The 17,384-nt window shown below is 48.0% G+C and overlaps 1 protein-coding gene across 2 annotated transcripts in view; it reads right to left on the bottom strand.

Annotated features, from left to right (window-relative positions):
- Window positions 1-1,418: 1,418 nt before the first annotated feature.
- Window positions 1,419-17,384, bottom strand: part of DNAJA3 (DnaJ heat shock protein family (Hsp40) member A3) — a 29,880-nt gene continuing 13,914 nt past the window's right edge. The window contains exons 4-12 of one of the 2 annotated variants that reach the window (XM_063100705.1): window positions 16,993-17,193; window positions 16,139-16,291; window positions 14,086-14,233; window positions 12,643-12,707; window positions 10,213-10,341; window positions 9,279-9,394; window positions 8,305-8,402; window positions 2,796-2,912; window positions 1,419-1,802 (exon numbers count right to left, since the gene is read on the bottom strand). In XM_063100705.1, the coding sequence (XP_062956775.1) occupies window positions 2,809-2,912; window positions 8,305-8,402; window positions 9,279-9,394; window positions 10,213-10,341; window positions 12,643-12,707; window positions 14,086-14,233; window positions 16,139-16,291; window positions 16,993-17,193 (1,014 nt within the window). In that variant the 3' untranslated portion in view covers window positions 1,419-1,802; window positions 2,796-2,808. The remainder of the gene's footprint in view (window positions 1,803-2,795; window positions 2,913-8,304; window positions 8,403-9,278; window positions 9,395-10,212; window positions 10,342-12,642; window positions 12,708-14,085; window positions 14,234-16,138; window positions 16,292-16,992; window positions 17,194-17,384) is intronic. The other variant, XM_063100706.1, reaches the window with a different exon arrangement.

Raw genomic sequence — 17,384 nt, 5'->3', positions numbered from 1 at the left:
TAGTGCCTGGCCCATACTGAGCATTCACGAGACACTGTCTAACTCCCCACTGCTGTGTGCCCATGATCTGGAGTAGGGCTTGGCCTGTACCAAGTGTTCACAGCACACAGATCACAAGGATTTTGTTTAACGAAGCACTGGGAAGCATCTGAAAATAGTAGAAAGTCACTGTTGAGCCTTATTTGTCCATCAGCTCTTTCCCAATCTCTAGTGAAACTATAATAAAAAATTGAATGTAAAAAGATGCAAAGACTTAAAATATGGAAGGAAAAGATGGCTAGTAAGGGAGCTGGTGATGTGTAGGGACCCAGCGTGGCCACACCACAGGTTCCAAGAGGAAAAGTCACAACCAGATTCAAGAACATTCGGTCACATCAGGATGTCTCACGGCCAGTGCCCTGCTCTGGGGGCTGGGCTTGGGGCATCAGTGTGCGCATGCTCCAGGAGGGCATTAACCGTACGCATGAGGCCGCTGAGGGCACAACCTTATGCCCCACCTACTAAGCCATCTGTCAAAGGCTGTTTGAGCTCTAAAAAATGACCACAATTTAGGTTTTAAATATCTTTTTGCAGTAGATAATCTTATTTACACTGATACAGAATCATTTTACATTCTTAAATCGGACACTAATAGATGCTTTATTTAGTAAATTATAAAGGAAAACAAAAAGGAAACTACTGCAAAGTGTTCTTCATTAACCTGTCTTATGATAGCTCAAGGATCTTGAAGCACACGGAAACCGCAACATGCTAGCAGCAGAAGCTAGGGGAGCAGGGTGTTTGCTCTGGCTGAACGGTGGGGAACCTTCAACTGCTCAGACTGTGCTTGTCTTTTCTGAACAAACATTTACACAGGAAAAGATGACGATTAGCATAGAACAGTTTAAACACACTTTGTAAAATGGATGTCAACAGTGTATGTGGGGAGAACCAAGCCCCTGGCTGGCAACAGTGGCGGGGCTCCGAGTGCCGAGGCAGGTGAGGTCTGCCTGGCATGGTGGCTGCGGAAGGCTGTGGCTCAGCGGAAGGGCAGGAGTCCCACCATGCCAGCTAACAATAAAACTCAACAGTTGGGCCCAAGCGGCCATCCTAGTGGGGTGGGAAGAAGGACTGTCTAGACAAGTGTCACCACCCTTGTGCTCAGGAGCAGAACCTCCAGGGACCCTCTGGGCCTTTGTATGTGCCTCCCCAGACCCCCAAGCACCCACTCTGCAGTTGCTTGGTACCTTTGGGAATTAAAAACAAACTCCGAGAGGAGCCACTGACATCTCAGCAGGGGCTGAGGTGGGGAGGACAGCGCTAGGGGGGCATGCGAGCCCCAGGCTCCTGGTGAAGATGACCTGTCAGGAAGGACTCATCCCTGAACCTCCTGGAAGTTTGCTGAGAGGGAAATAAATCACTTCAGAACTCAGTGCAGCTTAAGGCTTCATTTTAAAGCTGTAAGCACGGCCTTTAATTCTTTAACTAAGATCTCCATCACATTCTATTCCAAATTAGAGTTTTACTGCTGCAAGAAGTGTCCAGCTGTCTTATTCTGCCTGAGCCAGAGAAGCCATGTCACCTACCCGTGGAAAGGAAACTTCTACCAGCCCTCAGGGTGTTCCATTTTACTGCCCAGGGGCTGTCCACCGTGACCTTTCCGTGGAGAGATGTGTTGTCACATGATTTTGCTGCTGCCAAGGCAGTCCAGAGGTCTCTGCAGGCGGGGGCTCAGTGCTGTTCTGGAATCCTCCTGTCTCCCAGGTGCCCTGGCCACAAGGAGGGGCTGCTGCTCCCGGCCTAGTTTCCAGCGGACCGTTTTCCTGAGCCAAGGAGACAAACAGGTACATTTCACTTGGCATCCCAACAGAGCATATCCCTGTGGGACAGCTTCTGCTGATCTCTGGAAAGTAGCTGTGCCAAGGGAGAAGCAAGAGCCCCAGCCACCAGGGACGAGCACAATTAAAAGTGGGTCCCCAGGGCCGAGCCCGTGGCGCACTCGGGAGGGTGCGGCGCTGGGAGCACGGCGGTGCTGGGAGCACGGCGACGCTCCCGCCGCGGGTTCGGATCCTATATAGGAATAGCCGGTGCACTCACTGGCTGAGTGCCGGTCACGAAAAAGACCAAATAAATAAATAAATAAATAAATAAAACAAAAGTGGGTCCCCAGACACCACGGGAAGCAAGCACCCCTCCTAGCAGCAGCCCCAAGGTGTACATGTCCCACGCTGCCCAGGCAGGAAATTGAGATCTGAGTTCTAGGCCTGGCTCTGCTACTATTTGCTCCATGACTGTGGGCAAGCTGGTCCCACTGCTGAGGGACACAGAGCCCCAGGAACTGGTACAGAAAGGTTGTGAAGCCGCCCCCGAAGTGCAACCTTTCAGGGCCAGCCCATGGCTCACTCGGGAGAGTGTGGTGCTGATAACACCAAGGCCGCGGGTTCGGATCCTATATAGGGATGGCTGGTTAGCTCACTGGCTGAGCGTGGTGCTGACAACACCAAGTCAAGGGTTAAGATCCCCTTACCGGTCATCTTTAAAAAAAAAAAGAAAAAAAGTGCAACCTTTCTAGGAAGGGGACATAGCAAAAGGCTGGCCGCTGAGGCCTGGGTCAGCCCTGTGCTATGGGCCGACTGCCATGCCTGTGCTTCCACGGGCTGAGAGGTTTGGCTCTGGGCAGAGCCAGACTTGCCACACCTTGGGATGGCACCTCTTCCAACTCCACTGTGGAGACGGGGATATTGGTTAAAGTGAGAAAAAACAGGGACTACTTCACAGAGGGGAACAAAGGGGAAAAACCTCAACGGGTTTCCTACCTCAGCTGGGCTATCAGGAGGTAAACATTTTCTTAAGTTTGGAAAGGAATCCCTCCTTGTCCTCCCCAGCCTCGTGCCTAGCCTTGCTTCCTGCGGAGCTATCCATGGTGCTGCCACCTGGGCACAAACAGTGGAAAGAACTGAGGTCAGGGGAACATGCCTCCACGCATCACTCCCCGGTCCCCCGCCTACCCACGCCTGGCCACCCAATGGCATGGCACTCCAGGAGCGACCACACGCCACCCTAAGAAAAGGGGGGCCACTTCCAAGTTGGCCAAGCTGCCCCACTTTTCACATAACTGAGGAGAACACGCCATGCAGAGCCTGAGGGCACCCAACTGCCTTTGAGTCATGAACCCACAGTAGAGGAACAAGAAACAGGGACGGACAATGACCAGCTGTCACTGGTCAGAATGACAGTAACAAAAATATGGGAAAGTGCCAGATGCCTTCCACGCCAGGCCACACAGTTTACACACATTAGCTCATTCAACCCATAGAAGAGCCTTCAGGTAAATTTCAGATTAAAAAACCACAACAAAAGAATGGAGGCACAGAGAGGTTAGATAGTTTATCCAAGGTCACAAGTAGGAGGGATAACTGAGTTCAAACCTAAGCTCTTAACCACCATGCTATTGGCCAGAAGAAGGAAAATCATGCCCACCAAGAAAAGATCCCATTTCTAGGTCAACTGACCAGATTCCATACTCTGTCACAACACCAGCGAGGAGCCTGCATTCTGCTGAACAAGCGCTCCCACCTGGGTGCCTAGGCCTACACGCTCCAGATAAAGGCAAGCTCCTATGCTGCTTCTTCAGGGCCCAGGTTGAGATACCTAGAGGAACTTGGCTGCACAAATGCATTGTTTTAAAGATTTGCCAACCACAAGGCAAGGAGGCAAACTAAGAGTACAGACCTGTACTCAACATTTTACACCACAGGGCACATTTTTAATGCCATGTGCAATGCATAACAGAGTAAAGAATGGGGCTGGCCAGTTAGCTCAGTTGGTTAGAGCACGGTGTCATAGCACCAAGGTCAAGGGTTCAGATCCCTGTTGGCCAGCCACCAAAAATAAATAAATAGGTAAATAATGGTCCTGTCCCCCAGATAGTCTCAGTCAGTCAATGCCTTCATTAGTGAGAGGCCCAAGGCTTGGGGTAACAGGTCCCCAAGCAGAGTGGGGCAGGGTCCTCTGCTGTGTATGCCTCCAGGACCCGGCATACTTGAGCACAGGTGTGTCTTCAGAGAAGCAACAGCGACTGGAACAAGGACATGCTGAACAACATCTGGGCAATTGCCAAGGCTGCTGGGGCGATGTTCACGTTCCAGGGTGCGACAGACAAGGACCCGGGCCATGCACAATACCACTGAGCCCCACGAGGTGCACCCCACTTCTTGGTGTGCCCTCCCTCAAACCTTCCCATCTCCCGATCTTTTTTTCTTTATTCTTTGGCGGCTGGCCAGTAGGGGGATCTGAACTCTTGACCTTGGGGTTACAACACTGTGCTCTAACCAAGTGAGCCAACTGGCCAGCCCCCCTTTCCTTTAATAACATAAAGGCCTAAATAACAAAAAGGACTCTTCTAATACAACGGAATCACAAACAGAAGTTTCCCATCATTCTTCAGCCTCCTCAGACAAAGGAGAGCAGGAGTTTTAAATTCTGCCTGTCCTTGGTAAGGGGATGGCAAACTTCAGTGTGTGTGTGAGGGTGTCATACTATGAGTTTCTGGTGATGTAGCATCTAACATGTTACCCATGTGATCTCATTCAATCATATAAAAACCCTGTGAAGCAGTACTACTATTACCCCCAATTTACAGGTGAGGAAACTGAGGGCCAGAGAGATAAAGTAATTTGTACGTCTTCACAGCTAATAATGACAGAGCTGGGGCTTGAATCATCTGACATCAGAACCCAACCTCATAACTACCGGTCAAAACAGGGCACAAAAATGTTCAGCAACTGCTGCCACCCCCATCCCCAACTCTGTTGTCCTAGTTGCCCAGGGGCAGGAAGTGATTTGTGCTCCACGGCCATGGTTGTACTGGAGCCAGAGTGGCTAACGTCTGGGAGAGCTAACGCAAGCACTTAGATTAGCTGATTAGCGGTTCAGCGAGCACAACACCAACAAAACACAGACATACACCCAGAAATCCTTCTCACCTCCTATCACCAGGAGGAACGATCTTACCTCTCCCTCTATTTAAACTTTTTTTTTTTAAAGGGGTATGGGCTCCTTTAAGAATAAGGTTTAGTGGCAGGGACATCAAAGGATATGAAGTACTAACTTTGAAATTCTAAACCAAATGTCAGTGATCAGCCGTGAGCTGCTGTACATAGACAGTGAAGTCCACACATACATCCCTTTCCTCTCTCTCCAACTCCTGATTTCTGAGGACCACCTTGGGGTAGAAGTAGAGATGTGTCCTTACAGGATGTCCTGGGCACTCAAGTGCCCTCTGGTCCATTAGAAGATACAAACATGAGCATGTTACTTCCAAAGCACCTTTAAATAGAGCTGGTATATACTGTTTGCACTTCAGAATAAACAGGAACTGCCCCATGGAAGTCCACTCCAGCTGAAAGGGCACTGCCCAGCATTTCTAGTCTGTGTCTTCAGATGGTGACCACGCAGGAGAGGTGTAACTGGTGCAACCACATGCATAGGTCAAACCAGGTCCCAGGACTCCTCCTGTCACACCGTACCTGCTCATCTCTCCCTCAGAACACTTCCTAGCCCATGGTTAGGAATAACATTTAGATAAACGCAGCCAATGTTTACCACGAGCCAACCTTCTGCCAAGCACTGGGCACCACTCCAGGGACAAAGAGGAAATGTTCTGGTTTACTCCGGGCAGGGATCCCCATCAGAGCTGTTCCATGGCTGTTTATAGGGTGAGGCCAGGGGAAGACTGACTAGATGACATTCATTCCATGACTCTGTATCACCTTTGGGGGCCAAAGTGTTTTCTCCATGGTTACACAACTCGTGGTGTTGTAAGAAAGATCTAGTGCTTATCTGTAGGTGAAGTTCTTTCCAGTGCCGTCCTGCCTTCCTCCACTGCCTTCCTCCGTTTGCCGAGGGAGGGGACCCCGCCTCTCTGTGTTTCACTTCTCAGCACATGGCAAATGTTCAATGAACATTTTTGTGTGCAGGAACAGAAGCCATGAGATTCCAGCATCTGCTTCTGAAGAATGGGCCACCTCGCAGGTGCAGGTGCAGACCTGGCACAGCCTGACTCACATAGGTTCAGGACCGCCTCCCACTCTGTTGAAGAATTTCAGCCACTGAGCCCTGAGTGCTGAGAGTCCCTAACCACCCTGTGGTCTTTCTGGTTCACAGACCAGAAAAGAGACTAGGGGTGGCTATTAGGATTTTCAGCAGCTGCATAAGGGAACAAAAATAGATACTAAACTCATCAAAATCTTTAGGCTGTTTATTTAGGATTTAGGCTAAAGAACTGTATATAGGACAAATGCCTTCCATGTACCCAGTTCCTAAAATCAAAGAAAGTCTTCAAAGACACCCAGGAATCCATTTGTATCTACATGCTTACCAGTCTCTAATGCCTCTCTAACTCACATGCACTTAGAAGGCTACTGAAACGTGACATGGGTGTGCTTTTATCCCATAAACCACTGATACAGGAATACAGCACTGACAGACGCTTCCAATATAACTACAGTCTTGTTGAATGCTTAAAATATGAGAGATTCCGGGTATACTTAAATAAATAAAACCCACTGCTGGTGAAGTTGTCAGGAAATGGGAATTACAGGTACTGTCATATGTTCATATGTGGATTGCAAAAGTAACTTTCTTCATAGTATGAGAAGCTTAGTCACATCCAGGCAGCAGACTGACAGCATATTCTTTGAAATTAATTCTAAGATCTTAAATGCCATTTACAAAATCTTGTCTGGGAGCCAAATTTCCCATTGGAATACATCACTGAAAATGACAACAGATATGGGTAGAAAGAAATATAATTAGATATACCCATCTCATTTTATAAGCAACTTTTCAGAAATGCATCCAATGTATATACAAATGCATCCAAGGTTAAGCTATACTCAGCAAAATTATGTCATTACAAATTTTAAAAGGAAGAGTATCTGGCATTCAGGAGGCCCCCAATAAATCCTGGCTGAATGAGGGATGCTACCAGGACAAGGAACCATGAAAATAATGAAGATTCTGTGGATACTTACAAACTGGCTGCATAACCAATTCTCAACCTAAGCTATCAGAGAGGGGTTTAAAACAACAACCACTAATACCCAACTTTCTAATAGAGGGAAAAACACCCATGCCCAGGGCTTAGTCCTAGCAGACCTCAAAGTCCCCTGGCAGGTAGGAGGAGGGAAGACAACTGTCTGCAGAACAAATCTCACATGTTATGTGACTGTACAAACATCTGAGTTTCAGGAAGGAGAAGCTAGAGGTGTATGATTAGAGTTTTGTGGAATAATTACTCTCACTATGAGCACATCTTTTTTAGTTCAAGAGATTTAACAAGAATAAAAGAGAAAAGTATATGCAGCAAACCATTAAAATAAGTGCCCTCTGAACACCTCTTGCGGGTTACCATACATTAATCAAAGGCCATTCAGGTTCTGAAAACTCCGTCCAGGATCCAGACAAAAACAGAATTATGCAATGAGGGGGGACATGTGCAGCCTGAGCCAACGACCACTGGGCATAGCCCGTCCTGACCTGAGCAGGGTCCCAGTCAACAGAGGCCCTCCAGGGAAGAAAGGCTGCAGCTGTGATCACCTGAGCTCCCACCTGCAGGCATTCTGTATCAAATCTCTAATATTCAACTACTCTCCACTGACAGAGCGTGACATTTGAGCTGGGTAAATAACGCACCTGTTCACTGCCAGATGAATTTAGAGTTAGCCCTGCTCTAAAAAGGCAAATCGAGTCCTCTGATTATGGTTTCTACTGCTGCGGTTGCTGCTGTTTACAGACCCTCTGAAATGCTGACAAAGCACTCTGGGTCAGGAATGCACAACTCGGGGCCGGCCCGTGGCTCACTCGGGAGAGTGTGGTGCTGATAACACCAAGGCCACGGGTTCGGATCCCATATAGGGATGGCCGGTTGCTCACTGGGTGAGCGTGGTGCTGACAACACCAAGTCAAGGGTTAAGATCCCCTTACCGGTCATCTTTTAAAAAAAAAAAAGAAATGAAAAAGGAATGCACAACCCTTCCAATCCATCTGCTCCTTAGCAAAGACTCCCATGAAGGCTTTGCCCCAGGTCACGAGGCAAGTGGCAGAACCAAGGATAGAACTCAGAACCCAGCCCAGTGCTACATAGAGCTGGCTAGCAGAAAGCCTCTGGCATGCACAGAGGAGAAGAGAAGCACTCACTGGGGGCCTTTCAGAGGCTTTGTGAAGACCCGCAAATGGAAACCCCCATGTGCTGCTGTGGATCATCTACCCTCCAAGGGACTCCAAGGCCCCCATGTGCCACCTTGTTGTCCCTAGACTCCTTACCGGTGCTTGTGTGGGTGACACCATTCACCGTCCCCTCCACATCGGTCTCATCCTCAGCATAGCTCAGGATCAGGCTCTGCTGCCGACTCGTCAGCCGCCTGTGGACCAAGCACAGTTAGCAGCCAAGAGCTTGCTCTGGCGGCTCTTTGAAGGACACACATGTAATAGGCCCTTCACGGAGTGTGAGAAATGTAAGACCCCGACCCAAGCAGGGGCGCACACCCTGAGCCAGTGATGAGAACCTGAGGGCCATGACCTCAAAGCTTCTGTAAAGAAAAGCTCCTGAAATGCCCTAGGTTGTTTAAACAACTGTCCTGCTGGCTGTGCTCAATACAGTTTACGGGGGCGTGGGGGGTTTGCAAGTGTATGTGTAAAGCAGGTAAGAAATTATCTAATTAATCTAATGAAAAGGATGAGCACTGAAAATGTTACCTCCCAAGGAGGTGCACACGCCCTGCCCTGGGTGCCTGAAGTGCTCTGCCCTGACCGCATCTCCCGACCCATTCATAGATCTGTCTCTCGACCCATTCATAGATCTGTCTCTCCCACCAGACTGCAAGCTCCCGAGCATGAGTGTACTTGAGAAAGTTCATGGAAAAACAGAATTAAAAGGTAATACAAATCTTTCCATGAACTTTTTGAAATACCCTCATAATAATAACATCAATGCTAAAATCAACAATAGCAGCAATAGCCAAGCCTTTCCTGTGTATCATTCATTCAAATCTCCCACCAACTCAATGAGGTCGACCCTTCTCCTATGTCCAATTGACAGATGGAGAACTTGGGACACACCTGACTAAAGGGAGAAGGGACCTTCCCAGGCCACAAGCTCATGGGGACAGAGCTAGGGCAGACCCAGGTGGTCTGGCTTGGCACTGAGCCCCTGCCCGGAATGCTGGGTGCAGGGCCTGACAGGTGAACGAGTGTACAGCAGTCTCGCAAGCCTGGCCATGGCCTAGGTGGGTGATTACTTTGGAACTCTTATCTTGATGTGAATGTAGTGGTCTCCGTAGCCGTAGCTGTTAATCCGGGGGATGCCTTTCCCACTCATCCGAATCTTCTGGTCTGTCTGAATCCCCGGGGGGATCTACAAAGAAAGGATATCTGTGGTTTTTCCAGGTCCCCATTTGCCCAGATAAAAACACTTTTACTGCATGAGGACAACCTTGAGAGGAACTCCCCAAAAGAACTTCCACTCAGATTTCTAGACCAAGTCTGCCAACGACCACATGGAAACTGGTTAAGCTAGAGTCTGCCCAGAGCACAGCCTGCACCTAGGATGTGGAGGCAGGAGTTTGGGGAGGTGAGCCCAGGAAGCGGGAGAGGCCAGACCTGGGAGCAGGAAAAACCAACACGGGGTGCACAGCCAAGGCTGCACCTTGGCCTCTGAGGGCTGGACTCCACTGGAGAAGCCCAGGGAATGGCCCCCACACTGAGAAGCCACAGGGAGCCCTGAGGTGACACAGCGGTGTGACCTGGAGTGGGGAAGTGCCTGAAGTGGGAGGTGGGGATAGGAGGTGCAGATGATGCCCAGGAAGTGTCCACTGTGACTAAAGACAGAGGTGGCTAAGGGGCTGGGATACAGCACCAGAGGCTACTCTCATAGCCAGAGGCTGGGCATGAACATGGGCAGAAGGCATATGCCAGGGCGACATGTCCCTGGCAGCACAGCTGTGGCACAGGACCTGGGACCAGCAGAGTGGATGCCAGCCCAGAACTGCTTTCCATGGTGATTATACAGTCAAGGAATAGCCCCAAATTCCTAGTGCCCTCCCCCAAGTCTCTTCTCCCCTCTGAAACCCCGGCTGGTAGCTCACAGGGTCGAAGCCATGTGTCAGCCACTTCCTACCTCAGAAAAAGAGCACCAGGCTACAGGGGGGGCCAAAGTGCTCTCATGCCTCTTACCGTCACGCTGATGGTCTCGTACAGGCCCTGGGCTCTGGCCGTCCCCCCAAGAAGAGCCTGAGCTATAGAAATAAAGAGGTCGGAGTGGATGTCTGCACCGTCCCTCCGGAACACGGGGCTTTTCTGTACCTGAGGCCAAACACGAGAGGTAAGTGTGACCCACCAGAGAAGTCCTACTTGAGGCTGGACATCAGCCACATGTCTCGCCAGATCTGAGCTCAGGGCCTGGCAAACTTTATGTCCCTTCTGTGCTTAAAGCATCATATGGAGAGAAAGAACTGCTCTTTCATCAAAGCAAAACAGCACCCCAAGGCTCCGGGAGTGACACTTCTATACATTTATATACAGTAATGGAAGAGTGCCTAGATTTCCTCAGTCACAGATCAAGCTGTTCAATTGTGAAGAGAAATAAAAACATAATATTGGCTTTTTGAGCTTTTTTAAAAAAACCTTACTTTATTAAAAAGTATAAGGGCTGGGGCCGAGCCCGTGGCGCACTCGGTAGAGTGCTGTGCTGGGAGCGCGGCGACGCTCCCGCCGCAGGTTCGGATCCTATATAGGAATGACCGGTGCACTCACTGGCCGAGTGCTGGTCACGAAAAAACGACAAAAAAAAAAGTATAAGGGCTGGCCCGTGGCTCACTTGGGAGAGTGTGGTGCTGATATCACCAAGGCCAAGGGTTTGGATCCCTATATAGGGATGGCCGGTTAGCTCACTTGGGAGAGTGTGGTGCTGACAACACCAAGTCAAGGGATAAGATCCCCTTACCAATCATTTAAAAAAAAACAAAAAGAAAGTATAGACAGACACAGACTAATAAGTCTACAAAAGCAAAAATGGCTTATCTTCCAGATGGTCATTCGATAAAAGCTACCTTCAGACAGACTGGCAGGACTGGGATTAATTTAATTTCATAAATAGTATTTTTTGTCTCAAAGACATTCTTTGCCCTCAGTGCTCTCTCTCCTTTTTTCCTCTATTATTAGATGGGAACAGAAGCTAAGTTCCCTGCCAAATTCTTCAGATAGATTGGTTTTAAGCTTTTTGCCTTGGTCTGATTTCTTAGTCTAGAAGATTCGTCCTTGACATTATTTTCGTCTTTGTTTTAAATTACGAAATATCTCACATATTCAAAATGACAAAGTAAATAATATTAACGGCTGACCAGCTAGCTCAGTTGGTTAGAGCACTGCCTTGTAACACCAAGGTCAAGGGTACAGATCGCCAGCCAGCCAGTGCCTAAATAAATAAACAAATAAAGTAAAAATTAAAAAAATAAAAACATAACAAACACAGTTTGCCTAACCCCACCTGGGCAATAAAACGTCACAAGTGCAGCTGAAGCCTCTTTGCCCCTCTCTGGTTAGTCACTCCCCTGAATTTAGTATTTATCACATTTACAGTCATCATTTTACTCTATGGATTTCCATGTCCCTAAATAACATATGATGCCCTCTTCTCATGTGCTTTAACATTTTATGCAGATGGTCCCCTACGCCCCACAGCCTCTCAGGACCAGCTTGCTTCACACCATCATTGGTGACTGAGATGTCTCATGTTGACACGTGTGACCTGGTTCTCTCCTTCTGACTCTGTGACTCTGTGACTATAGAGCCACTTCCTGTTCGAGGACACCTAGCTGCTGCCAGTGTCTCGCTACTACCAACGGGGCTGTCATGCACACTCTTGCACCTGTTGCCTGCCACACTTACGTGGGTCTGTCTTACATATACGCCCAGCAGTGTAATGGCTGGTAGAAGCATCATCTTCTCTAATGTTTCCATTACCTTGGAAAACCAGGGTCTGCCCTTGTATACAGTATATAAAAATATACCTTTAGCACTTAACTGCCCCATCAACAATTTCATACATAAATAAGAACACAGGGGCCAGTTCATGGCTCACTCAGGAGAGTGTGGTGCTGATAACACCAAGGCCACAGGTTTGGACCCCTACATAGGGATGGCTGGTTAGATCACTTGGGAGAATGTGGTGCTGACAACACCAAGTCAGGGGTTAAGATCCCCTTATCAGTCATCTTTACAAAAAAATAAAATAAAATAAAATAAATAAGAACACAGGAGATGTTTTCTGTATTTTTATGCATCCTATGTTTCTAACTTGTAAACAACTTAAGGAAGTGGTATTCTCTCCACAACAGGCACAAAACCTTGACAGTAAGAGACAGCTAATAACCACGTCAAGGTGGCTACAGTTCCCTTCAGCGATGCAAACAGTGAACTGTCCAGTCAGCTCAGTTGGTTAGAATGTGGTGTTGTAACAACCAAGGTCAACGGTTCAGATCCTGTGTCAGCCACCGCCAAATAAACACAACCACCATAAAGGAAAATGAAACATGAATGGCAGCACACGCTCCAACCTCAGTCCAGCAAGCGCCCAGGAGACCCTGTGCAGGGCAGAGCACCTACCCTGAACGTGATGAAAATTTCTCTTTTTCCTACAGGCATCCGCACAGTTTGGCCATCTTCAACTCCTACAAGAACAAAAGTTCAAAAGAAAACAATTATTGTGGGACCTCCCAAGGCATTTTCTACCTGACATCCATTTACATCCCATGGGCTTCTTTCCTCTTCCTGTTTCTTAACGAGAAACAATGTGATTATGCAAGACAGCAACAAGGATAACTTTCCAAAGGTGCCACATGCAACAACTGATAACTGAACAAGAGCACCTTCGAGACACTTATGCAAGGATGTGGACGCCTGCCTCCTGCCTGGTCTGCGCAGTGCCTCAGGGAGTCTGCAGTCTAGCAGGAGAAATGGGTATGAATCAAATGGTAACGCTAAAAAATGTGTCATTACAAACAGACATGTTCTTAGAAAAAAAATGGCAACTCCAGAGAAAGGTACTTCTAAAGAACAAGGAGAAAAGGCTGACCTGTGGCTCACTCGGGAGAGTGTGGTGCTGATAACGCCAAGGCCGCGGGGTCAGATTCCATATAGGGATGGCTGGTTAGCTCACTGGGTGAGTGTGGTGCTGACAACACCAAGTCAAGGGTTAAGATCCCCTTACCGGTCATCTTTTAAAATAAATAAATAAATAAATAAATGACTGACTGACTGACTGACTGACTGACTGACTGACTGACTGACTGAATGAATGAATGAATAAATAAATAAATAAGAACAGGGAGAAAAAATTAAAAATAAGTAAATAAAGAACAGGGAGGAGAGAAGTGATACTTGAGCCAGGATCTCCAAGATGAACAGAGTCAGCCATGGAAAAGACGGTGGGCAACAAGTTTCCTACACAGGAAGGGCAGAGGCAGAGACTGTGTTCTGGGAAGCATCATGGTCCACTCAAGGAGCTGAAAGAAAGTCAGGAAGACTGCAGGCTGGCAACAACAGGGAGACAGACTAACAAGAGGGGAGGCTGGAGAGGAGGGCAGGGGCCAAGAAAGGAACTAATTTCTTAGCCCCCGAATCACTGAAAGATCTGGGCTTAAACAGGGCAAGTGCCATGGCCAAGCTGCCCTGTTATGGGACGAGCCACCAGAAATGGTTGACAGAGCAGTCACGTGCTACCCAGGGGTTGGAGTCAGAGAGACTGGGGTGGCAGTGGGGACGATGCTGGCCTTGTCACTCATCAACTGAAGACAGAAGGGACAGAAGGAAAGAAACTGTGGGATAGGAGCTGCCCCCCTGACCAAGCAAGAGCAGAGTGGGCACAGGTCTCTTCTCCCCAATGTGACAAGCAAAGTGCAGATTTTAAGGATAACTGGTGCAGATTCTCGTTCCTTCTCCAGTGCAGAGCTCAAGGGTCTCAACCACAGCGTCAACCATGGTCGATCACACAAAGCCAGCGGCCTAGCCCTCCCCGACCCCAGGCACGGAGCGGGCCCGAGAGCCCACCTGCGGGCACGGGGATCATCACTCGCTTCTTCTGCTTGGCCTGTCCTGCTCCTCTGCAGACCATACAGGGTGTTATGACAATGGAGCCTCGGCCGCCACATCTTCGACACGTGGAACGCATCACAAAAGGGCCCGTATTGATGGTTTCCTGATGAAAAGGAGAAAAAGAACGGTAGCCTTAAGTATGCAGGTAAACTGGTGGCTGTGGTTCTGGGAACACAAGGAGCATGAGAAAAATGTTTCATTAAAGGCTTGCCTTTTAGGTGCATATGTGCTAAAACACGTGCCTAAGAAGACAGGAGCAGGGGTTCAAACTGCTAATCTGACCTGCTAGAACACACCACCTTTTTAACTCCAGATCACCAAGAGACTGAAAAATGAGACACTGCCTTTCTATAGAAGTACCTGAAAACCCCTAGGAACTGAGCAGTACATATAACCAAGATTATTGTCCCTCTCATTACAAAGGTGAGAGTTGGGAAAATACAGGAAAATAAAGAAGTGACAGTTAGATGCAGACCCTCCCCCTGAGCTGTCACACTGCTCACTGAGCCTACAACTCCAGGGGAGGAAAAGCACAGGCCTGTCTCCTTAGGGCCACAGGGGAAGCAAGAGCTGGGCTGAGTTCACCAACACCCCCCACCCCTGGCAAGGGTACCCAGGAGCATGACACAAGCTGCTCTTCTCACAGGCACCGGTGCCCTGGCCTACCCCTGCCAGCCCCCAGTTCCCAATGCTCCTAACTGTCCCTCCTGGGTGTGCGAGTGGTCAAGGGCACCAAACATAGCTGTGGTTCAAAGGGGCGCGGGTGAGACTCCCATGGGGGCTGCTCTGTGGAAAACAGACATGAACAGGAAGACCAGGCAGAGACCAAGTGTGGGGTCAAATGCACAGGGACTGCATTCAAGTTGGCAGTGGGAACAGAGCCCTCACATGTCTTCACTCCCGTGCTGTTCCTGGAATGTCTTCTGTCTCTGCCCACCTAACCCCCGCCTTCTTCAGGAGCCCCTCATCTCCCAGCCTCTCCCAGAGCTGGTGAGTCCTTATGATTTGTGGCCATTCCCACCAACCCTCTCTTGGTATTTAGAAATCAGTTAACATTTTATTTAACTTCTTTCAAATTTTTTTTTTTTTTTTGGTAAATTAGCAAATACATGCCTGATGTGGCAGATCAAAGAATACGCCAGTATATAAAGAAAATGTTACTCATCTCCCCTTCGGATCTCAGAACTGGGGGGCATAGAGACAGCTGGAAAAAAATCTGAATACATGCCAATAATGCTATTTTATCAATGTTAAATTTCCTGGACAAGGGGCATAAAGAATAATTACAATTTGTAACAATATATATGCTGGTAATATTGATTTGATCAACATATCTCAATGTTGAACCCCAAAAATATGTATAATCAATTTTGATTCAATAAAAATTTTTTTAAAAAAAACTGTACAGTAGTTATGTAAAAGAATGTTTTCCTTCTTAGAAAATACACACTGAAGTACTTAGGAATAGAGAGATACAGTATCTGAGACTTACTCTCAAATGTCAGGGGGAGGGAATGCGTGTGTGACACAAACACAGCAAAGGCACAGATGAGGAGAGAGCGAGAGAATGGAGCACACCAGAAATGACAAAGCAAATGGGACAAAATGTTAATACTAGTGAATCTGGGTAAAAGGAATAAGGGAGTTAGTTCTTTATACTATTCTGTAAGTTTGGATTATATCAAAAAGAAAAATAAAAAATAATTAAACCTCAAGCAATGTCTGAGTCTTTCCCCCCCACTTCCAAATTACCAAAACAGCCTAAAGTGCATTTTCAGAGAAGACAACATAGTTTCCTCACTCAGTCTGTACAGTAGACCAGGACAGAGCACTCCTGGAAAAGTGCAGAAGGTTCTCAGTAAAATTGTCCCACCTAGTTATGAACTCTCAAAGCCCTAGGAGAGCTTGCATAGATATCCATAGGAGCAAAGAAAAAAGAATGGCGCGGGTGGGTGAGAGGTGGGAGGCTGCTGGGGAGGAGGGGACTGAGGGGCTCTGACGCCCTTACCATGCCAGAGCCGCCGCAGTAGTGGCAATGCTGCACCTTGGTGCCTGGCTCGTTCCCCTTGCCATCGCAGCGCTCGCAGGTATCCAGGATGTTCACGGTGAACTCCTTGTTGACGCCCTTGGCAGCTTGATTGAAGGTTAACTCCATGATGTACTAGAGAAACCGAGGGACGCCTGTCATCTTTCCTTTCACAATGACCAAAGTGACGCTCCTCTTTAGAAGGAAAGGAGGGCAGTGGCCCACAGTTTTTAGTTAATTTCTAACTACTTTACTTACTTGTCCTTTGCCAAGTAAGAATGGGTGGAATTCAACTGATTCTGCCTACTCCTCGGGATTTATAAGATTAATGTATGGATTAATTAAGTGAAAATATACTTTTCAACAAAAATGTTCATGGATAATACTTGTACCTGGCACTTGCAAACAGCTTGAATGATGCACAATCATAACTTAGATCATAAGACATCTCCCTTCTCTCTTCAACTGAGAATGCCTTGTTAAGGCATAAATATGGAGAGAGGATTGGTTCTATCTCCCTACTGGACTGAGCTCTCCTGGAATAATGTAGCAAGCTCTGGATAAAACACTCACACCCGAATAATGGCCTCTGAGAGCCTCAGGTGCTACCTGATCAAGCAACTGTCAAGAAAACAGTCGAATGTGTGTTAGGTGGGTGGATGTACTCGTTATTACCTACAGGATTTTTCAAATATTGGAATTATTTTCTACAAAATGGCTGCCTCTAAACCATTCCACTTCAGCTGCTTTGCCTTTCTAAGAAACAGAAATGTAAAAATCTGTTCGCGTCACACTTAGCCTATAACGTGAATTTTTTTTCAAAATGAGGCACTTACTTCCTGAGGCTGATCAAACACACCCTGGAAATCTCCAAACGAAGATGATGAAAACTCCCCGAAGATCTTCCTGAACAGCTCCTCTGGGTCCACGGTGGGGCCCCCCCTCCAGTAGCCCTGCCCAGAGCCGCTGGCCCCAGGATCAAAGCCAGCAGAGCCATAGGCATCATACTGCTTCCTCTTCACCTCGTCACTCAGCACCTACGACAAAAGGCAGGGCCATCAGGTGTGTTGGGACCTCCGAGGCCCAAGAACACAGACAAGAGTTCCCAGCAAGCAAGGCAGTCACAGCATCTATTCAGTGGTCCCTGCACGCAAAACAATCCTATGAGGTTCTCTGGGATGGGGTGGGACTGCAACTTCAGCACGTAGAAGAGGAGAGAGATGACCAC

The sequence above is a fragment of the Cynocephalus volans genome, chromosome 6 (genome assembly GCF_027409185.1).
Source record: "Cynocephalus volans isolate mCynVol1 chromosome 6, mCynVol1.pri, whole genome shotgun sequence".
Classification (NCBI taxonomy): Eukaryota; Metazoa; Chordata; class Mammalia; order Dermoptera; family Cynocephalidae; genus Cynocephalus; species Cynocephalus volans.
This window is presented reverse-complemented; position numbering and strand designations above follow the sequence as displayed.